This window comes from Gallinula chloropus, assembly GCF_964237585.1.
Source record: "Gallinula chloropus genome assembly, chromosome: 1".
NCBI lineage: Eukaryota > Metazoa > Chordata > Aves > Gruiformes > Rallidae > Gallinula > Gallinula chloropus.
In genome coordinates this window covers 63,076,259-63,099,778 of record NC_140085.1, presented here as the reverse complement: position 1 = coordinate 63,099,778, position 23,520 = coordinate 63,076,259, and the positions used below count along the sequence as shown (strand labels likewise).

Here is a 23,520-nt window from a genome sequence, read left to right as displayed (position 1 = left end):
TAGCCACACTTCTTTTGATGCAGCCCAGGATGCAGTTGGCTTTCCAGGTGGCAGATGCCCATTGATGGCTTTTCATCCACGAGTACTCCAAAGTCCTTTTCCGCAGGGCTGCTTTCCAGTCTGTCATGTCCTAAACTGTATGGATAATGAGGATTGTCCTGACCCAGGGGCAAGACTGGCTTTGTTGAACCTCGTGAGGTTCACCTGGGGACCACTTCTCCAGCTGGTCCAGGTCCCTCTGGATGGCACCCTGTCCCTCTGGCACATTAACTTCACCACTCAGCTTGGTGCCATCAGCAAATTTGCTGAGGGTCCACCGAATCCCACTGTCACTATCATTAATAAAGATATTAAACAGCACCAGTCCCAGCACAGACCCTTGAGGAACTCCGCTAGTCACCATCTTCCATCTGGACTTGGAGCCACTGACCACCACCCTCTGGATACAACCATCCAGCCAATTCCTTAGCCACTCTGCAGTCCACCCATCAAATCCGTATCTCTCCAACTCAGAGAGAAGGATGTTGTGGGGGACCGTGTCAAAGGTCTTGCAGAAATCCAGATAGGTGACATCCATAGCTCTTCACTTGTCCACTGATGCAGTTACTCCATTGTAGAAAGACACTAGGTTGGTCAGGTAGGACTTGGCCCTAGTAAACCCGTGCCAGCTGTCACGAATCACCTCCCTGCCCTCCATGTGCCTCAGCACAGCTTCTAGGAGGATCTGTTCCGTGATCTTCCCAGACACAGCGGTGAGGCAGTACATAATACATCTGTTAATACTGATTTAAGAAAAAAAAAAAGTATTACAATTAATCAAAAGGCCAGATTTTATTGTGTTAAAATAAATATGAAACAGGGGTATGGTACTAAGGGGTATCAATCAATTATCAGACAGCTGCTGAGTTTAACAAGTGACAGGTGGGAAGAAATTAAGTGATTAAAAATAAAGCATTAAGGTTACCTACACAGAAAATTACATCGTTCCTGAGAAGACCACAAACTTAGTTACTTTAAAATAGGGTCTGTGGCCAAATTTCTCTCTCCACATAAAGAAATTTGATTACATATGCATCTCTAAGACTTAACTCATACTGCTTTTCACCCCTTGCCCCCCACCCCAAGAGAAAGCTTTTCCACAAAGAACTAAATTTCTCAGTGCATGCTCTTTAATGAACTCAAGAAAGTCACAGTTCAAGTGGCACCATGCTTAATAATAACAAAACATTTTTGAAACATCTATTCTTTATAGTCTTAATTACATTCTAATATTTTTGTGAAGCATCAGATATAGTTACAGTGCATTATATACAGAGTACAGAAATATCTTTATAGAAGAAAAATAAATAGGAAAAAAACCGTAAACATCCTGAATGAAATTCTCCTGCCACTGAAGTCAGTTACAGAAACATCCGAGAGATGAGCACAGGCAGTATTTCACCCCTCTTTTTAAAGCATATAGCAGTGCACATAACTTCATTCAAACAGTTTAAAGTGCATACATTATAAAAAATATTTCATAAGCTTTCAAAAGTTTTACATATCTGTATCTTATTCATATCTATTACGTCTCCTCAATCCCATCTCTTCTGGTTCAACGGCATCGCTGTTTATGATTTCTTGCTCTTCTACATCTGGCTCAAACTGATGCACTTCACATTCATCATATAATTCGTGCTCTTCCATTTTGTAATCATGATCAACATCCTCAAGGAAATCTTCATTACTGTCATCTTCTCTGTCATCCATTTCTTTCTCTTGAGAATGTTCAGCAAATGACTGAATGAGATCTTCAAGTTTCTCATTACAAACGTGACTGACATCTTGTAATTCACAAAGAAAAAAATGGAATTACTAAAAAGACTCTAAATGTCAAGGCTTGTTTAGAAGTAGAATTAATTTTTCTTTTCTCTCTTGTATCAAGACTTAACTAATGCAAAAGTTCCACAAATTTCTAGTGAACCATTATTAACATGCAATATTTCTCTTGGACTACTGTCTCCAGCTGAAACTAATATCCAATTAGCTGTTAAGTAACATTACCCACAGCCTCAAGAGGTCCCCATCTGGGAATTCTCAGACTAAAGCTAGTCTAATACTAACAGACTGCTCAGAAACTCAAATTCAAGAAGCCTGTTTTAACAAAGCAGAATGCAACTGTGTGGTCTATTCTTGTTCAATGCCTTTTAGTACCTATTCTTCAAAAAACCATGATGTATTGAGAATTTGGAATTAGATACACTTCAAACAAGAAGATTGGTCGTACTACACAATATTAATTCCCTACACACTACCTAAGATGCAGTAGGATCTGTTTACTCTTTCAAAATGCAAACTACTTAGTTATCTACCCTGACAGAAATCTAAGTACCTTTCATTGTGTTTTCTGATTTATCCAATCCACTTTCCTTCATCAGTCGTCTAATTGATTGGAGCTGTATCATTATTTCATCTTTCTGCTCACATGCTAAAGCATTAACACTAGGGGAAGAAAAAAAAAAAAAAAGAGACAGATGTCAACAGCTGAAAGATTACCTTGGAAGTGAGTGCTTGATCATAATGAACAAGCCTGCAGTATCTCCTTCCATGGATAAACACCAGAGGGAAGTTCGCAAAATGTTTAGGTCACGCTTTTCTTTAAGAACTGTCTCTTGAGAAATGGGGAGCCCGTCACAAGCACCCACTCAATTACTTAGTCACTGAATTCCAACATCAGAGCCCAAACGGCCAAGGTTTAGAAGAGACTACTGAAAGAAACAATTATCCAAACTAATTTTATTTTTAATACAGAAATGCCTAATAAAGAACTTCACAGTTTACGGCTTTCCTCATTTATTTCAGATTTTGTTTACTCTCTCCCCATCATTCCTAGAAGTTTGTTAGGCACACTGGTCAGTGAATTTGATGCTTAATAGTTTCAGCACATACTAAGTTCAGAATTACACTAAGGAACAATCATGAAATTCTGCATGTTTTAAACTAGGCTTCACAAAGGATGTCAATCTACACAAAATGGACCTCATGGATATACTTATTCCCAGCAGCTTCTTCAGAAAGTAACATCTCTAAAACTACAAGGAGTTTACATTAATTTTTCCCTTGCTACACTACAACACAGAAGTTGTTTGTGTTTCAGGGAAATATATCAGGTTAATTTCAAAGCATAAAGATAAGCAGCTATACATTAATAAAATTATATCAAAGGGAATAAACCCTTTCTGCTACCAGAAATCTAATTCCCACAACAGCTTCCAAATGCTACTGAGCTTAAAACAGTTTTTCAGTATTTGTCTCCTTGTTCAATAATGAAGTCAGACTTGTTAAGCCAGTGATGTTATCGTGAAGTCTGAGCTTTTGCCTTTATGTTTAGTAAGAAGCAAGAGTGGAAAAGGTCACAAACTGCAGAAGAGGTATTACCTGTGAAACAGTAAGTAATAAAAGTAGGTTCCTAAACACTGTTCCCTACCTTAATATAAGGAAAATTTTAAGAACTCTTTTTTAACATCTTGGAGGCATTCATTTCACAGAGAACAATACTCACTGTTTTAGAAGCACTCACCAATTAGACAGTGGATCCAACTGAGTCAATAAAGAATTTAACATCTTCTCCGTTTGTGCTAGATGCTGCTCCAGTTCTAAAAGCTGATGCTCTGTCAAAAAAGAAAAGACAGAGAGGAGAGAGAGAAAACATTATTAAGAAATCATTTAAAATTCCAAATGGATATTAGTTTATACTTTTGGTTGGTCAGATTCAAAAACAGAAATATTTTTGTTTATAAAATTCCAGAATATGAAAAGGGAGTGGTGGGAGTAAGAACAGAAGCCTTGCTATGTGTGACCAGATGTCCTTCTCATCCAATAACCTGTTTCAAATAGTGTCCAAACAGAGGACACCTTGGTAGAAACTGAGCAAGAATGTGGTGCTCTCCTTCCCAGCCTCAAAAAAACCCCTATACCCCAGGAAGTCTTGGAAATGCCCAAGTAGTGTATTTATACTTAATGTATCACTGTGAACTTGCCCACAGACACCTTGCAAATACATTCAATATAACACACTAGAGTCGAGAAGTGTAACTCCTAAAATAACACTTTACTTTAAAGAACGCAGAATGCAACTCACAAGGATGGAAGGCAGGCAGTGTAGAGTATCACTGCTGATCCTGATTACAGATCTGGTGTACAAAGACATTAAAAGAGGCTGCTAGTTGTTTAATTAAAACCTTTCTATACAAGGGGGGGGGGGAATCAAAACAGCTCAACTTTGGTGTGCCACAACTTTTTCTTCAAAGAAAAGCTCCTTTCTTGGCACACACAGAATAGACTGAATCAAGACACTCAAGAGTATTTCATATGATGAAGACGGTATCATTTACTCTGTCTCTTCTGTAACAGTTAATGGTTTTGATAGGTCTTTAATTTGGCCCAGAAATTCAACAGTCTCTATTAGAATGTTTATCAATATGGCTCCTTTTTAATACTCTATTAACTCTAAAGTGTTGTATCCTATTTAAACGCACTATTGCACCAAAAAAAACTGAACAGGTCCTAAGTGAGAAACACAGACACTGAAAGGCAGAGAACCACGCTGTATTGCTATACCTGTTTTAAAGAACATTACCACCCAGACTTTAGAAATAAAACTTTATCAAGTGTTTCAGATATACAGAGTAACACAGTGCTTTTCTGTAGGTTCCTAACTGTATGTAGGTAAAGGGTTGCTCTCATTCAGCTAGACCAGGTCAATGAAAGCACGTAGCTTCTTCCAGCAGGAACCCAGTGTGTACGTGTTACGTACCTGCTGAGCGTTACCAGTTCCATTAATAAAAGCAGAGGCAGATGAGCCAACAGTGGCCAGACCCTGCCTTGAAAACCACCCAGGGGCAACAGCTAAAAATAAATGCTGCCTATGCTAAAGTTGAACTGCCAACTTGTTCATGACCTAGAATCTGCTTCTGTGTTACACAGCTTAGACTTGGCAGCAGTAGTGAGGTTTCAACAAAGTCTTTAGAAGGTGTTTGCTGTTGGCATCCAAAATCTCATTCCACCAGTGATGAAATGAGTCAGAATGTGCAGTCCTACTCATCTCTATACACTGGGCGCAGAAGTCCAGAACATCTAAATCTCAGAAGAGCTCAGCAGCTGTATGGGGCCTTGTTGTCAGCTGGGGCCTTTAGCAGCCTGGTCTAGTGAGAGGTGTCGCTCTGCCCATGGCAGGGGGTTGGAACATGATGATCTTCAAGGTCCCTTCCAGCCCAAAGCGTTCTGTGATTTTATGATTCTATGATGTACATATTTTTGGTGAACATATGCATTGTGAATACTATCTTACCTGTTTCTTTTGCCTTGTCTTCTGTATTTTTTTCCTTTTTGGAGAGACTTTCTTCATGTGACTTCATCTTTAATAAATAAATCATGTTAGAAGACTTGATTACTATTTGTATATTAAAAATAAAAATGCATTTAGAGAATTACTGAAATTAAACAGCAACCTTGAAAATCTACTCCATGAAACTTTTTTCTGCCATACTTTCTTCTCATCTTAAACTAACACTTCTAACTTTAAGCAAAGACAACACAACTGACAAACAGCTGTAGAAGAAAGCAGTTGGTATTTCAACTGCAGTTTTCAAAAATTAACAGAAGGAACTTTCTGGGTTACCTGACACAGTCTCCTACCATTGGCTAGAAGGTAAAACTTTTCTTAAAGTAATAAAGATGCTGTTATAAAAAAATATTTACATTTCAATCCCACAACTCTTTATACTTGGTGCTTGTAACACCTATTCTTTATAAGATTTTAAAATCTTATTTAAAACCTAATTAAATATATTTTTAAAATGAAACTGTCCAGCCTTTCTGCTCATTTTGCTGAACTGTTGCATTTTTATCACATAGGAGATAAGAAACTGACTGTGGAAATTAAGATGCTGCTTCTGGTCCTGTTCAGGTGGATTTTTTTTTTCCTGAAGGAAAGCAACAATGTTCCAGGTGCACTCTCAGCACTGCAAATGCTGTAATAACTCTTACTTTAAATAATACAAATCATGACTGATATTTAAAAAACCAAAACAAAACAAATAACTCAGCAGATCATGTGTTCTCCTTCCTTAATTTCCTAGTGGTAGAAAAGGTTATCACATTTCATGGTCAGAAGTCTATGTTACAGCTGCATGACCAAATGAGAAGCCCAAATAAGAAGTCTAGACTACTCCCTATTCCAATTGCTAATCTAAAACCATTATTCTGCAGGAGTTGTCTATCTCCTTCCCACACTCAATCTCATTCTGAAGAATGAAAAAGCTTGGGTTACAGTCTCAGGTAACATGACTGTTTAGGTTCTCAGATTCTTATTTAAGGGAGTGTAAGATTCTGACTTCTAAAAAGAGAAGACAGATGCCTGTATAAGGAAGAAACAGATAATGGTGTAGGTTTAACTTTGGAGCTCACATTCAGAGAAAGAAATGGCTTTTGGACAACCATATAGATTGGACCAGAATTGGGAAGAAAAACCCCAAACCAGCTACACTTCTTTCTAAGTTCAGTAGCTTAATGCTTCTCTTAAGACTTACCTTCAGAAATTTGTATGCTGCAAACACTCCCACTCCCAGAGCATATAACGGCATGAGGGTGAATGCTAACTCTCTACCATTTCCTTTTCTTCTCTCACTCTTTATCTCCTTTTCCATTGCATTTCTCATCTGCTGAATACTCTGATAAGTATTACTGTCAGAATTTCCTGGGTTCAGATGCATGTGATGAACTGTCTGAGGACTACCTTAAAAATAGAGAGAAAGAAGACAAGGTTGGAAAGGAAATAAAGAGTCCAATTAGTTTCAAAACTGGAAAGAAACTGTTTTTTTCTTGTGTGATGAACCTTGCTCATCACTCTCCTAAGATGGTGTGGTCAGCCCTGCATCCAAATAAAGCTACAAATAAAATTAAGAATCACTCTTTCATGAATAGAACACAAAGTTAAATCAAGGTAGGAAAGACTATCAAACTAAGTTCCTGTATTTCTTTCAGATATGAGTTTTAATTTCCTTTCTTCACAATGACATTGTCAAACCCCAGAAATGTAGATGTAACAAGAAACAACTTACATCATGAAATTAAAGCATCCTCAGAAAAACTACTGATAATACTGAGAACAGTTAAAAATTAGTATATTTCCTCTGTAACAAAGGAAGTAGAAACTGAATTGACTAGTCCCATGGGGAAAAAAAGATAAAAATTGTTGAAATGCACCAACACAAGCTCTGTGCTGCTGGTTTCATTACTCTGACGGTAAATTCAGTGTTATATGGATATTCCCACAGGTGCAGAAGTGCTGTACTGCTGCAAATCAAGTACTTGGCAGAAAAAAGATTACCCAATAGCAAAAAGATGCAACTTCCAAAGTCTGAAGTATTTTTGCATGTCATTTGCCTGCCAGAACAGGGAGTAGATGAAAGAACAGCCAACATCTTTGCTCGACTTAGGAATTTGGTTATTTGGTAGTTAAATCCAGGGTTCGTGGGACATACACGTGAGAAACAACACTATCAGCTAAAGACTGACTGCAGATGCTTGCAGAGACAGACAGCAGGTGATTGATGGGGGTGTGAAGCTTTACGCTGATGTCTCAACTGAATGCCTAGACTAATACTTTCAAATCCCTTTGAACATTTAGCTTATTGTAATTTAATATGTCAGGACTGAGTATAGGTAAAACAAGATTCACAGTTTATAAAACCTCCCAAACAAAGGGCCACTATGTAAATCACTCCTTGAAACAATGGCATTTCAAGAATTTACAGTAACAGAACTTGAGTGTGCAAGAGAAAGCCACAATCAGGTAGAGAAGTTACAACTCTCAGTGAAACAATTGCTTGGCTACAGCTTCTTCCAAATACTAGAGAAAGAGAAATCTAATTCTGCTGACCTAAGCCAGTATTCCATGATAAGAGATCTTAGGCACTTTTAGAAGTGCCTAAAATGGGTTAGCCAGACAAGTGGTTCAGACTTCCAGTGATGACAATGACCGTAGCAATGTTCACAGTCAGCTCTGCAGCCCAAGTCTTGCCTGGCACCTACTGCAGGTTCCTCCAGGTGTCATTGATCAGTCTGCAACATAGTATCTGGTTTGGTTTGTGTGACAAGGGCAGACCTTTTATCTGTATGTTTGCTCCCTGGAACTCAAAATGGAACTGGACAGTTAAACAAAAAATTAAATGCTCAAACCAATGCAGGCAGAACTCAAGCTTCCTTAATCATTTAATGAAAATTCAGGTAGACATTCTCTTTTCAACACAACCAGGTTTAGACTTACTAGAACTGCACTAAATCTGGAAAACATGTTTTAGCTTACATACAGTTTTCCTCCTTTCAGAATGTTTTGCACTGATTACAAGTTTCACATTTGCTGCCTTATTCCATAGCTCTATTTGGTTTTAATGCAAATGAGATTTACTAAAATACCTAACAGCAGGGGTAAACACTTTTCCACAGGGCATAACAAGTAAGACTGTGGGTCAAGAGAACCACCACCCTACTGGCACAGAGGAGGGATGCTGAATCCCAATGGAGTCCAGTGTCCTGCATCAAATTTATCTCACAGAAGAAACAGCAGGGTCAGTTACTGGCCAAACAGAAGAAAAGCACCAAGACAGGTAAGCACAGCAGATCTGCCTGAAAGTTATTTTACATCAGTAGAATCAGATGCAGGTGAAGCATTGCTTTTTTTTGAGGTCTGGTTTTAAAATAGCTTATCTACAGGAACTGACAGCCACCATATAATTTAAAAGTTAGCAAGCAAAACAGGCCAGGCTTGAGCTTATGAAGCACAATAAGTTTGATATCAGCTGGGAAGAACATGGTAGTTGCTCAGGCCTCGCTTTTTCTGCCTCTGAAAGGTAATGCTGGGGAACTGCAGGTACATAATTTGGAGGATTACAGCAATTATCTGTCCATCTATTTACAATGCCCTGGAAAGCATCATCAATGAACCACAGAGCCACCCCAAAAAAAAAAAAAAACCACCAAAAAACAAACCAGGCTTTTTGTTATTTTCCAAAACGAAAGTGAACCTTTGGACCTGGAGCGAAGCCCTCAGCTGACGTACACTGCCACAGAACACACGTTCTCAGCGCTCAAGCTGTAACAAGCACTTTAGCTCCCTCGGCCAGGATACCTTCCCGAAACAAGCACCTCGGGCCCTTTCCCACACGCCACCTGACAGATCTGACAGGACTCTGCGCTGACGCTCACTAACAGGGGCACCCGGCGGAATTCCTTACGGCGGTTCCAGGAGGCGCCGGGCATTCATTGCCTGCTCTCTCCGTGTCACCTCGCAGCTACTCATCCGGCCGCGAACAGCTGTGCCGCTGCAGGCACCCCTGTCGGACACGCTTCCAGCAACGGGGCGTTCCCTGCACTTCAAGGTAGTTTTCTCGAGACAACCCGTGGGTAAACCAAACGGGCAGCGGGCTAGGCGGGCAGGTAAGGCGAGAAGCACACGCTGCAGCTCGGGGCCGCCCATCAAGGCCTCCCCCTTCCCGGGCCGCATCCAACTCCCAGCGCCGCCCACCCAGGCCGGAGGACGGCCCCGCGTTTCCTGGGGGCTCCCCTCAAGCCCGCCCGAGCCAGGGACCGGCGCCGAGCAGCTCCCACACCAAACGCCAACCTCGGCGCGGCCTCCGGCAGCGCCGCGCCTCCTACCTCTGCGGTGCTGGCGAGGATCGTAATGGCCGGGACCGGCCTTGCCGCCCCGTGGGGACCTGCCGGCCCGCCCGCCTCCTCCTCCTCCGAACATCCTGGGCATGACGACGAAGAGGCAGAGCACCAGCACCACCGAGACCACCACCTGCTGCAACACCGACAGCACCATAACCGCCACCTTCCTACCAACGAGCCGCCGCCCTGCGCGAAGGAGAGACGCCCGCCGCTCCCCTGCCGGCGACACAGCGCCACCCGGCGGGCTCCCCGCGCCACGCCGCTGCAGGGCTCGGCGGCCGGTCCCTGGCCAGGAAGGTTCTGGAAGAAGGCGGGGAAAAGCGGGCGGCAGATGAGGGAGAGGGGTGCCTCTGATGCGAGGCTACGGCTGCTGGGGCCATGAGGCTGTGGGCTGCGCTGCTGGCCTTGTGGCTGGTGCTGAGGGGTGCAGCCAGGCAGCTGCCTGCCTTACCAAGCATCGTGGACAAGACCTTCATCGAGGCCTGTGTGCGTGGCCACAATGATCTCCGCGCAGAGGTCCAGCCACCCGCCAGCAACATGCTGTACATGGTAGGGGACAGGCCTGTGGGTGCATTAATGGCTCCAGGGAGCACCTGGAGGGGTTGGGGCGTCAGGCCAGGGGCCTCTCAGTAGTCCCTGGTGACAGGGACAGCAGCACTGGTTTGAGTTAGAACATAGAATCATAGAATCATAGGGGTTGGAAGGTACCTCAAGAGATCATTGGGTCCAGCCCCCCTGACAAAGCAGCTCCCTAGGACATATCACTCAGATCGGCGTCCAGAGGGGTCTTGAATATCTCCAGAGGAGACTCCACCACCCCCCTGGGCAGCCTGTCCCAGGGCTCTGTCACCCTCACTGTGAAAGAGTTTTTCCGCATGTTGGTGCAGAACTTCTTATGCTCCAAGATAAACATTGTCGTGTTTATTTGGTAGGAAGCATTTTAGTGCCTTGGGTCAGTTGTAGGCAGGTGAGTCTAGAAACAAGAGGTGTGGAGGATGAGGATGCAATGACACGGGGCAGCTGAAGATGTTCCCGTTTCACCCCAAGCAATTGTACCTTAAGGAGAAAGAAGCAATGGTCCAGAAGCCAGGCAGATCCAGATGAGTTAGGCTCTCCATCGAAAGCAAGGCTATGAACTGCAATATTTGGGCTGAAAGGGATTTCGGTGGCATCAAAGAGTCTTTGCTTGTCATAACCAAAACCAATTGCACCTCAGAATTTTTGCTGGAAAGGGTTAAACAAAACTGAAGAACGTACAGAAAAAGTGGCAGTTTGATGTTTAGTGCACTTAGTACCACAAGAGGAAAATGGCTATGAGCAAATGAGCAGCTGAAGGAAGAGTATCCTGAGCAAGGCTTGGGAAACCACAAGTGCAGGAACTGATGGCAAAGAATGTCGTTTGGGTGGGCTTGAAGCCAGAATGGCAGATAAGAGGGTATAGCCTTGGAAGTGAAGAAGCTTGTGAAAGACACTGCACCTGGTTTTAGTATTCAGGATTTGGAAAACCAGGAAAAAATACGAATAAAGAAATATGAATAGGAAATAATATATGAATTGGAAAAGTAGAAATATGGTTAGGAAAAACTAAAAGCCTCAGGGATAAAACAGTAGTGGCAGCCAGTGGAGTTACTATGCAGTCCTCATAGAGACCAAGAGTGAACTGAAATGTATGAACTCCAAGATACGTAGGCAATAAAACACTGGATCTTGTACATAAGTCATAAAACTAGATATTTTAATAGCAGAAGAAACTTGATGAAAAGCAGTTATGACTGGAAGACAGGTACCAAAGATCGTTCAGATTCGGGAATCGTAAGATTTGTTAACACTGTCAAACTGCAAAAAAAGTAGCAGAATGAGTTCCTGGCCATACATCATCATTACATTGTGAAACTGTCTTTGTAAAGTACTCCAATGTGTATTTAAAGGTTTACCATAGGAGAAGTAAATATTTGTTTCTGGAGGAATTCTCTAAAATACTTAAAATATTTATACATCTGAATCTACAGTAGCAGTGCATTTTTACTTTGAATTAATGTTTGTGTACCAAATGGAAGTCCTTAATGACCTGTTCAAGAACAACAACAAAAACCTCCACAAAAAATTCATGTTTAGTTAATGTGACAGTAGTTTATTACCTAAAGACAAAAGTGCATTTCAAATATCTTTTCAGTTGCTAGCAAGTGCTCTTAAAAAGTTAATTTTCAACAGTGATGGGAGAAAAAACAAATTACTTCATATTTCTGCACTGCTACAGGAAAAGTCCATGAAAATAAAACAGGGGTACTTGTCTAAATAAGGGAAATAGGAAACTCCAGCATATGATATCTATCTATACTTTATTGCCTGGTTGGATTTATCTCATTATTTAAGATCCAGCTGTAACTTCACATTGCACAACTGTTTCACCTTTCATGTTTTGCAGACCTGGGATTCAGCTTTGGCAAAGACCGCAAGGGCATGGGCAAATAAATGCGTTTTTAAGCATAATGTATACTTACGTAAGAAACATCAGTGCCATCCTAATTTCACATCTATTGGAGAGAATATTTGGGTTGGAAGTCATCAAGCATTCTCTGTTGCTAATGCCATTCAGTCATGGTATGATGAGGTCAGATTCTATATTTTTGCAACAAAGAAATGTACGAAGGTTTGTGGCCATTACCTTCAGGTAGGTTGCCTTTGGTAAAATGCCTCGTGTAGCACCAGATGAATCAGTAGGGGCTGTGAATGATACAGATTTGTACATGTGGTTTGCAGTCACTGACAGCTTTCTGGGTTTTGTAATCTTAAGCAGTAGTTGTACTGCTGGCTGGCCCTGCGCTGCTCCGTCTCGTTGGCATGTGAAATAATCCATTCTTCTTCTGCACAATATTTGCCTCACTGAAAGCCTTACTCCCAGTTTCATTGTATCAGTGAACTTTATAAAAGAATAATTTTTAATTCCTCGGCTGTGAAGCCACAGTGTTCTGAATTCTGCATGTTTGGAGATGCTGTTCGAAATAATCCCAGTAACTGCAGAGTGTCTGTGGGTACTCCTTAGTAGAAATGTTAGCAGAAGAAAATCCAGCCAAAGTACATTGTATTCTCTACAAACCTTGTTAAAAAAAAATTAAAAATCAACCATCAACAACAAAAGAGGCAAGTTATGATGTATTTCTGATTTCTCAGTGGTAATCCTGACAAATTTAATTCTGAGAAAGTAAAGCTTTTATTTGAGCACTTAATATTTTAAATTGATTTTTTTCATTCCCATGTTTAAGAAATAAGCTTTGCAGTAAAATTTGTTTTATCTGTGAGCAAATACATAATATTTCACTGATCTACACCAGATGACAATTTTAGAAGCAGAGTACATGGGTTAAACACCAGTGATATGTCATCAAAATTGATAAGCAAAGACCCCATATGATCCAGGAGCCATCATGGTCTTGAAGGCTCAGACACAAAATTGAAAATGGGTAAAATTTGCAAACCATAAATGGATAGGACATGTAGACCTGCTAGGAGAACCATGGCACAGAAATCTCAAAATGGTGGAAATTTCAAAAAAAAAAGTGTGGGGGAGAAGCTGTTACACAATGGCCTCTGAAATGCTTTGTACTTAATCCAGGATTCGGCTGACACCACATTAAGATCTTTTTCAAGGACGGGTTATGTCTGTTGAACATAACCACTTCTTGCAGTTATAACTGAAGAGATGGGACTTTTGGAGGTGTTCAAATCAGTTTGTCAGTCTGAGGCCTGTACTTGTTGTACAGGGCAGATACTGAAAATAGTCCACTGTGTCTTTAATTTTTCCAGAAGTGCAATGTATGGTCACCCAGATGATTGTTAATGTTAAACATTTTTACCTGAATTCAGTACTGTTTGGTTTGTTGTATGCAGAAGGTAGAGCAAGAGTCTCCCAAGAAAAAGCAGATGCCCAAACTGAGTGATAGCAAACCATCCTGACTCAAGTATGGCAGATAACACTTGTTAGTGTCATCTTCATGCTCACTTTTCTGTCGTGTTTGGAAAATGTGTATCAGAATTACCAGGGTCACTATATTACAAGGTGGTTACTGTAAGCTTAAATTTACAGTAGTTATCAGCCAGACCACTTCTAGCAGACAGGAGAAGCCCTTCTTGCAGGCCCAAGCTATAAATGTTGAAATTAATTACAGGGGCTGTTGGGTAATTGCTTCTAATTTCCCTTCAGTTTCATGGAGTCTATCCCTGGATAATAAAGTCAGTGAGCCTTACTGAAACAGCATAGAAGATTCTGGAAACTTGCAGCATAGATCACCTCATTTTGAGGGGTGAATATTTAGAAGTTAATCTTAAAAAGCTTGTTTTAAATACATGAAAGCATCAGATGTTGCAAAATGAAATATGTAAAATCTTGGAAAATAACAGAAGTTTGCAAGATACTAGACTAGGTTACTGTTGAGTGTAGTTTCCCATTTATTTTAAAACCTTTTTCTTTTAGGTTGTTTGGGACTCTTCATATAAAATAGGCTGTGCTGTTACTTTTTGTAAGGAACTTGCAGGAATACGAAATGCTGCAAATTTTGTTTGCAACTATTCACCAGGGTAAGTTGCTGGTTTAAACATTTAAAAGAATGAAAGCTAGTGTGAGGGTGTTCAGCTGAAGGAAAATTGGGGTCTTTGTTTACTGGTTGTCCTGTAAATGCCATGGAAGAAGACGGTGGCTGTCTAATTCAGTTATCAGGAGAGCCACAAAATTAGGTTCAGTGGATCCAGTGAATCAATCACTGGTGTCTCATAGTCGGAGGCTGGCCTTGTTTCCTATGTTCCAGGTAGAGTTTGCACTCACCAGCCCCATGAGGACATCCCAGAAGACTGAAGCTCACAGCTTGTTCCAAAACTAAGCAATATCCACATATTTATGATGCTCAAGTCATTTCTGAAATCAGATAGTTTCCCCTCTGTTTTATGAAGGAAGTCTCTGTTGAGACACTTAAAAAAATGCCTTCCCAGACGCTAGCACAGCATCTCTGCTTCTATTCCAAAGCCTTTTCTAATATTTTTCTTTTCATGCTTAAGTTCATTCATTTCATTTGCCTTTCACAGGAGGAGACAGTGATTAATCATACATCGACTTCTAGGCAAACTAGTTTAATGCATGCAAATCGCCTATCCCAGCTGAAAGCCTTCATCTTCATGCTCAGTTTCCTCTCACACTTCTTTGTGTAGCAGAATTACCAGGGTCACTACAGTACGAGGTGGTTAGAAGTGCCAAAGACCACACAGATAGACAGACTGTTGCTTTTATTTGTATTTCTGTATAAAATGGAAGTTCTTCAGGGACGTTTGGATCTTAACCTTATTTTAGCAGAAGGGGAAAACCTCTCCTGGTTTTGGAGCTATAAGTTTCCATTTATTTTAGAGCAAAGGACTTTAAAACTGCTTTCTGTTGTGAGTTGATGATGACACATGCTGATCTTACAGAATTAAAACAGCTGTATTTACAGTTTCACATTAGGATTTGTAGTGGTTGAGGTTATCCCAACAGAGTTAAAAAGAGAAGGATGTCTTTAAAGAGCAAGATGTGTTCTTCCATATCCCTCTTAAGTCCATCATACAAGTAGTACCTCTATTTAGTGAGTTTTAAGAGCTGTCAGTCCAAATGCTGTCACTTCACCTTTTCACATCAAAAGAAGGTTCGCTGAGGTCCTGGATATCAGCTGGGACAGGGTATCCCTGTTTTCCTATTCAGCAGTCATGGCATCCTCAGAACAAGAGATGTGCCCGAGCTTTCCACAGATGTGAAAAACTACCTCTTTGTCCAGTCTTCACTCATGCTTCTCAGTTCTCCTGTCGTATGAAAGAATGACAATCCGTGATGCTTCTGTGCTGTTAGGAATACATTATGTTTTTGTTGTTGTATCTTTCCGTGATTATGACTTTCCAGGTCTCCACCACCTCTTTAGAAAGATGGGTGATGTCCCTCAGAGGTGGCTGTATTTGCCATTTTTTGGGGGCTGATTTTCTCCCAAAGAAGCTGTGGGAATTGCAATGTTAGGGGACCTCGTTGTCTGGTCAGTAAAGTGGTAAATGAAAATCCAAGTGGGTAGATATGAAGTGATAGGCAGGGGAAAAGGCAGTTACCTGTAAACATGGAAAATGTAAGCTCAACATTCCTTAGCTGTCAGAAACAAATTCTAAAAGCAGTAATGATTAATTAAATTGTTTTTAAAAAGTAAAACATAAGCCACGGTAATGTTACTTTCACAGAGGTAACCATTTAGTTTCTATGCCTTACACCAGCAAGATAAATGAAATTAAATCCAGTATGATAGTCTCCCATATATTCTGTTCCATTTAAGTAGTGTAGAGTTCAGAAGCCACCCAAAGGTCCTCTTGAGAGTGACTTTTTTCCTTCTTCCAAAAGTTCATTTGTGCCTTTTTTTTTTCCCATTCCTTATGCCTTCTCAATGAAGTATCATTCTACAACCTAGGTGTTAACCAGTCTGTAGATAGATACATACATTTATTTAATTGTAATAACATGATAAGGTGCCTCAGAGAAAAAGGCAAGGTCTTTCATCTCTCTGGATCTGTGGCTGGGAATTTTATCAGTTTTCTCAAAGAGGATTTCACAGTGGATTATGAACTGCATGAAGTAATAGTGTAATTATCACTTGCAGTAAAAGCCTTTGATACCAAGAAAGATTTGCTGAATTGCAGCTGAGGCAACATCTGTGGCTTCTTTGAATTGCATTCTTGCAACTGAAACATGCCCAGTCACCAAGTGAGTCTGCTTTTGCACCTTTATGAGGCATTCTGTTCTTGCAAGAGCTTGCAGAAGCAACGCTTTGTCCTTCAGTTTTTCTTATTCTGGGAAGTGTGACTCTGTGGGTTACTGTTTGGAATCACCCTTGCTCTGAATGTATACATGGACAGTCACCTGAAAGATGTGTTCCATAACCTGTAACTTTTTTTTTGTTGTTTTGAGATACTTAAGTATACATGTATGGTTTAACAACTCTCCTGCTCTTCTCCGACAAGTTCAAAACAGAACCATAAGTTTCCCCTTGCATTTTATTACTGGCTGGACTGCATGTCAGGGCATATATGGTTGCAATATGCCACTAGATACTTCTGGGATAGGTCAGGCCCACACTACACTTGTGGGCAAATGTATATAGAAGACATTTCAAAGAATCACAGAGTCATAGGGGTTGGAAGGGACCTCAAGAGATCATCGGGTCCAACACCCCTGCCAGAGCAGCTCCCCAGCTCATATTGCACAGATCGGCGTCCAGACAGGTCTTGAATATCTCCAGAGAAGGAGGCTCCACCACCTCCCTGGGCAGCCTGTCCCAGGGCTCTGTCACCCTCACTGTGAAGAAGAAGAATGATAGGTAATCTTTTGCGATGTTCTTGTCCATCCATTTGGTGCAACAGCATTATACCAACTCTTAGGTATGTATGTCTGGTGGGAAGCTCTTAGGTATATCGATATAGAGATAATAGCATAAATACTAACTTAAAATCCTAAAAAAAAAAATAAAAATCCCAGGTCTTGGTGCAAATTATCTGCTTTGAGGGTGCCCCTGTGGAGAGGAGTAGAGTGACAAACCCAACTGTAATAGCCCACAGTTTGTTGAGGGGGCTAAATCTGTTCCCCATGTTCCCAGGATTAGCTGTGAAACACAGCGTTGGTTCATCTTTTTAAATGGATGTGGCATTGCCTGGTTACTGTGTTTCCCATTACCTAGTTATACAGTATGGGCAGCCAGGATGAAGGTGTCTGTGTTACTGTTTTGACAAGTTACCCGTGTAAGGAGCCTTTCTGAGAATATGCAGTGGTACACAGTTGCTCTTCATACTTCAAACAGTTCAGTCCTGCTTGGATGAGGTACTTAGGCACATAAGGATTTATGTGCTGTCTTTACTAAGACTGCATACTTTTAGACACTTGGGCTTTGTGGAATGAAGGTCTAGTTTCTCAAGGTTTTAACTCAACAGTAAGTAGCTCACAAGATGCTTGCTTTTTTCTTTCTTTTCTTTTTAAATAGTTTAATTTAAGATATTTGAGAGTGTGTCAGCTTTCAAATTTTCCTCTCTGAAGCCCTCATTTTTCCTCAGTTAAAACCCAGCTCCATTCAGAACATCGTGTTTTGGTAGTTTGTATACTGATGGAGGATTTGAATAAAAAGCCTGAGTATTTTCCAGTAAGAAAAAGAATAGCTTTTTTAGATTCTTTTCTTTCACAGAGACAGAACAATGAAAAATGAAAAGAAGGAAAATTATTTTGATGTTTTTAACAAATTGTCAGCAATTTACTGTATCGTTGAAGTATTTACTTCCAACAGATGATTCAAGGCATTCAGCAAATCATTTAAAATTGGGTATGAAACTTTCTCCTTTGTAGTGGTACTTTTCAAAGAAGACCATACATAGAAGGACAATCCTGCAGGAATTGTTCAAAAGGGGACACCTGTGAAAAGAAACTGTGCAGTAAGTAAAAACAAATGTAAAATGCAGCACAAGAGAGGAAACAATACAACCTCCTACCTGATAAAGAGTGTTGCAAGCTTTTTTTTTTTCACTCCCTAATGGTGTTCTCTCAGGACCTATTCATTTGTAATTTAAATCTATTCTTAAAGGCAGTTTACAATCAGGAAACAAATTGATCATGTTTTACTGAATCTGGGCCTCAGTGGTCATTATGAACTCTTCATATGGTTATTGACAGGTATACTTCATGATTGTAGTTAAATGTATTGTTGTTCTGTTGCACTCTGATACTCTCTGGCTTCAGTAATGATACCAAAGAAATCAGCATCTAGCTACACAGTGAAAGTAGCATTTAGCAGCAACATTAGAGTAGTCTCATAGGCCTTCAGAAACTGCAAAGGTACTGAGCAGTTGTGTTTAGACTAAAATGTTTAAATTGCAGTTACTGGGTCTGTTGTGACTGTTTTGCACAGCTACAGCAAAATTGCATTTGAGCATCAGTATAGCTGATGCTGATACACTCGGTGAACAGTCACAGTACTGGTGGGAAAGTCATCCTGGGTCTGTAATTCACACTAGAGTTAGGAAAGAAATTATGCAGAGACTGGAATGGTCTTTCTCACCTGAGAGTTACAGACTAATGTATCTCTCTAGCTATGAAGTATATTCCCTGTGATGCATAGGATTCATTCCTTAAACTGGGTAATTCTTTTAATTCTATTCTTGTCAAGAGAATGAATTAAGAGTCATGAATTGCCAAGTATGCCTCATGGTTTGGTGGAGTCAAGGGACTGTAGGTCATCTCTCTTCAGAATTCTCTAGACCTGTCAGCTTCTACCTGATGGGAGGTCACAAGCTGAAAGTTTCCTGTGGCTAAAGTTAGGACATAAGTTTTTAAGTTTCATATAATAAACTGAGAGTAAGGCTTGTGGTTTCTGTTTAACAGTTATTATATTTGCTCAATATATATGTTAGCATAGCTTTAAAAACATTCATCAACCCTGTAGGTTGTAACTTTTAGGTAGCAGGCACCTCTAAAAACCAGAAGGAATGCAAGTTGATACTTGATCCCATAGTTAGGCTCCACTTATGTCTCTCATTCTCATCCATAAAATTGTATTTCCTAGCTCATGTGTATATTCTGAATATTAAACAGTGTGTATTATTTTGAGAAAGAGAAAGGTTCAAATTGAAATTTTCAAAGCCTGTTGATTTTAAATCTGATCAGTTTGGTTTAGATAGCTAGAAAAGATTTGGGGTGAGAGAAGTCATGACTGGCTGCTAAAACTTTTTTTCCCTTTTTCCAGGAAACCCAGAACGCGATAAAATTATCAGTATGTATCACAATTTTACATTGCTAATTATATTCCTGGCTTACTTCAAATGTGTGTACTCCAAATAAATCTTATGTTTATATGCTTATTTATAGATTATTCCAGATGGAACCCCCCTTGGGAGTTCAGAATTGTGCGCGATGAGGCTTGTATCGCTCTTGTAGTTTTGAGACCGTCGCTGATGTTTCTTGCCTTTGTAGCTGTTCATTTTATCAAAAAACACTTTACAAACATGCATATGTCCACCTAACTGGATTTGAAAAACATGCTGTCTTCTGAAGATGCTGGCTAATGAATTAAGAAAAAAAGTTGTGCTCTTGTGAATTTAAAGACAACTTTCTTTGACAATAATTTTGTTCTATTACGTTATGCTCCTTAGAGAAAGCTAACATGCCAAAGAAAGTGAGGCGATACGTGGGTAAAACCCATGCTGGGAAAATATTAAACCTAAGATGGTATCTGGTAAGGTTCAGAGCCTTATTTTTAAGTACCAGACTTCCCCAAACTGTGACATACTCCATTCCAGGAACTGAAGGAGAAAAGTACGTGCCAAACAAGCAACTCTTAGAATTCATACCAGTACAATATTTGAAATCACAATCACTTAATTTAGGTACTGAGAGAGAGCTATCATCATATAGTGTACTCAGTCCTGTTCCCTAGAGCAACACCATGTTCTGAATAAAACGTAAAAAGCAAAAAGATTTTATAGAAGTTCTCTTCAGAAGTCTTGATGTTTACAAAGTTTGTACAGTTGTAAGCTAATGCATTTATTGTTCCTCATTCAAAATGTGAAGCTTTAGATTTATTATGAAGTACTTTGTTTCTAACTCCCTCTAAACCCCCTCTAAACCTTGTGCTTAATTTTATTTTTTTATTCCTGTTAATGGCACATAGCGTGTTTACTGGTTTTTAAGTGTACTAAAGTTCTAATAATAAATTCTATTTTATCTTGAAACTTGCTCAAGTCCATTTAATCAAAACAGATTTTTCTTTTCTAGCTCCAAGACATGAAATCTTTCATTAACGTGCTTTAATTCCACTTCCTCAAAAAGACAGATGAAATATATACCAGAATCTGAAGCCTTTTTTTTCTTACCAGCATAGCAAACTAGATTTTCTCTTCAGGGTATCTTAGTCTTTTCTAGTGAATGCTAATATGACCGTATGAAAGTTCTTTATTACTACTATTATTAAGTAATGTTTTACCCTTATTGTAAAATGCACAAATAAAACCCCTGCAAATACTGCAATTTTCTTCATACTTAGAATTCATATTATTATAAGTCTCAAAGAAAGTAAGATAGGCTTTACTGGAGAATAATTTAAAATTAGGCTTGTGCTAGCTAGTTGTTCTCTAAGTGTTCTATTATGAAATTACTAAAATACAGAACAGAATTTTTGAAATACAAATTTTATTATTTAAAACTTGGATTTAATTCTTACATCTAGAAGGCTAGTATTCTATACCTGAACCCATAAATAGGTGGCTTCTACATGCAAAATTGTGCAGTATGAATGTTCCTGAGCAACAGCTATTTCCATTGGTTTCACAGAATCAGAATCATGGCATGTCTTGTGTTAGAAGGGGCCTTTAAAGGTCATCTAGTCCAACCCTCCTGCAGTGAGCAGGAACATCTTCGTTAGGTCAGGATTGCTCAGAGCCCCATCAAGCCTGACCTTGAATATCTCCAGGGATGGGTCCTCCACTATCTCTCTAGGTAACCTGTTTCAGTGATTCACCACCCACATACTGAAGAACTTTTTCCTAATATCCAACCTAAATCTCCCCTTTTCAAGTTTAAAACTGTTACCCCTCATCCTAGTGCTACATGCCTTCGTGAACAGTTCTTCCCCAGCTTTCTTATAGGCACCTTTCAGGTACTGGAAGGCAGCTATAAGGTCCCCCTGGAGCCTTCTCTTCCCTGGGGTGAACAAGCCCAACTCTCTCAGCCTGTTTTCATAGGAGAGGTGCTCCAGTCCCTGATCGTATTTGTGGCCCTTCTCTGGATGTGCTCCAACAGGTCCATGTCCTTCCTGTGTGGAGGGCTCCAAAGGTGGACAGAGTTCTCCAGGTGAGGTCTCACCAGAGCAGAGCAGAGGGGCAGAATCCCCTCTCACGCTCTGCTGGCCACATTTCTTTTGGTGCAGCCCAGGGTGTGGCAAACAGCCTGTAATCCCCCAGCCTTTGGTCCTCTGACAGAACCGTACATGAGGGATAAAGCTAAGAAACTTCGGTCTGCTGTTTGCAGCCATTTAAACCTGAGAACGGGGGGACAAGCGAAATGTTAACGTGGGGATTTCTTTCAGAATCATTCTGCTGTACAGCTTCCCACACGCACCCAGATCACTGTGCCAAAGTTCACTTGAGATCTCTGCAGGGACAGGCAATGCTTGTATTGTCCAGACAAATACAATGTGACACCCAAATCCCGAAGCTTAATTTTCAAATTTTTTTTTACAAGATCTCCTGATTAATGCCCACAAAGGATGATAACTCCCCTTTTTCTGACAACATCCGTTACAGATGCTTGAGGACAGGCTGGACTTTGGCTTTATAGGCAGAATCACTAGATGGAGCCAGAGTCATCTCTGCAGGAAAGCATCTTACAACGTGGGCTATCCCGAACATGGCATAAATCCCTACTTCCTAAAGATCTCAGATCGCAGCACAAAATTTCAGCCACATGCATATGTGACTGTGAGATCACTGCTAAATTAGCAGAGCAGTTGTTAGTGTGATGATGAGTTCTCCACAAATGGCATGTGGTTATAATATAATTGTGGGTTTGCATTAAGTCCAGCAGACCAAAGGCTTTAGATTCTCATAGATTGCATGGGCATTATTAGAAAGGAAAGAGAAAACATGCTTGCTTTCCAGTTTCAAGGTAATATTCAGAAAGAATAACTGGCTGTAAACTGAATGCAGTTGGCCCTGGTTTAGAAGAGAGGCAAATGACTGGAAGGAAATAAGCGATGGACAGTCCTTTGATGGTCAGTTTAGAAGGAGAGGAGGGGGCCATTCACCATAATGATCTAAACTGTCACGATTTGATTGAAGAATCTCTCCGTTACCTGATGCTCCACACACATACCATACTGACAGTGGCACCTGGATGGTACCTTGTGGGCTTCAGGAGTGCACATGGTGGATTGGAGGGTCATTGTAACCCACAAGCAAGCAGCTGATAGGAGAGAGTAACCTCTGTCCTGTGGTAGGACAGAAGGCAACAGCACCCACAGATGAAACCCCAGTCCTAAGATCCCCTTCACCATCCCAGCAGTCACCAATGCCAGCCTGAGACCATCCCACCCTACCTTTTAAAATATCCCACCGCAGCTGAGGACCCATCACCTTTGCCGGTGCCCACACACAGCTCCTGGGATAGAGCATGAGAGTGGAAGAGAACAGACTATGTCTGCCAGACAAGGGACCTCAGCAGTGTTGGTGACACACCAGGAGGCACAGTCAGCAGGTAAATCCAGTAACTGTGGGTGAGGTCATGCCCACTGCATACATGTTGTGGGGGCAGATGGAGCCACAGCCAACTTCTGGCAGCGGAACAGGTAAAATGATTAGAGCTAAAAGCCAATGGCTGGGCTGCAGGTGTGACTGCTGCCTTGGGCTGGGGTTGTGTCAGGGGCTGCTTCACCTCCTTCTTCCCTTTATGTGCTTGGGGAGGTGAGGGTTTGAGATGACTGGTAGTGCTCCGTGCGTCATTTCATCGCGGATGTGATAGGACCAAAAGCATCTTGCACCCAACTTGCTGTGCCCACAGAGAAAGGGAGAGCGGCTGGTCTCCTTCCACTGACTGCTTTGGCTTGGTCTCTTTTAAACAGAAATAATTTATCAGAGAAAAAAAAATGGTTATTTTACTGGGAGAGCTGGAAAGCACAGGATTTGTTTGTTTGTTTGTTTTAAAGGATAAATATGAAATACTTGTTCAGTTCCCTCTCTGTCTAGGTCTCTTGTGCCTCTGAAGGCTTTTTATTGGTAAGGGCTGTG

At 40.7% G+C, this 23,520-nt stretch overlaps 2 protein-coding genes across 2 annotated transcripts; one reads left to right on the top strand and one right to left on the bottom strand.

Annotated features, from left to right (window-relative positions):
• Positions 1 to 1,206: 1,206 nt before the first annotated feature.
• On the bottom strand, positions 1,207 to 10,034 carry CCDC107 (coiled-coil domain containing 107). The gene is made up of 6 exons (XM_084279643.1): positions 9,697 to 10,034; positions 6,570 to 6,775; positions 5,330 to 5,396; positions 3,560 to 3,650; positions 2,372 to 2,481; positions 1,207 to 1,823 (listed from the first exon to the last, which is right to left on the bottom strand). The coding sequence occupies exons 1-6, from the start codon at positions 9,863 to 9,865 to the stop codon at positions 1,552 to 1,554; spliced, it is 915 nt and encodes a 304-aa protein (XP_084135769.1). The 5' UTR covers positions 9,866 to 10,034; the 3' UTR covers positions 1,207 to 1,551.
• Positions 10,035 to 10,089: 55 nt separating this feature from the next.
• LOC311191930 (glioma pathogenesis-related protein 1-like) lies at positions 10,090 to 20,459 on the top strand (the record flags this gene model as incomplete). Its single annotated transcript, XM_084264286.1, has 5 exons — positions 10,090 to 10,260; positions 12,137 to 12,382; positions 14,183 to 14,286; positions 18,330 to 18,418; positions 19,610 to 20,459. 5 exons carry the CDS (start codon positions 10,090 to 10,092, stop codon positions 19,762 to 19,764), a joined length of 765 nt encoding a protein of 254 aa, XP_084120412.1. The 3' UTR covers positions 19,765 to 20,459.
• Positions 20,460 to 23,520: the final 3,061 nt, after the last annotated feature.

Bases quoted from the DNA above. Each gene is read 5' to 3' on its own strand.
- CCDC107 (XM_084279643.1), bottom strand. From the start codon at position 9,865: ATGGTGCTGTCGGTGTTGCAGCAGGTGGTGGTCTCGGTGGTGCTGGTG. The intron at 2,482-3,559 runs GTGAGTGCTTCT...TTCTTCCCCTAG, and splicing joins TTGGATCCACTGTCTAATTG to TGTTAATGCTTTAGCATGTG. The intron at 1,824-2,371 runs GTACTTAGATTT...GTGAATTACAAG, and splicing joins ATCAGAAAACACAATGAAAG to ATGTCAGTCACGTTTGTAAT.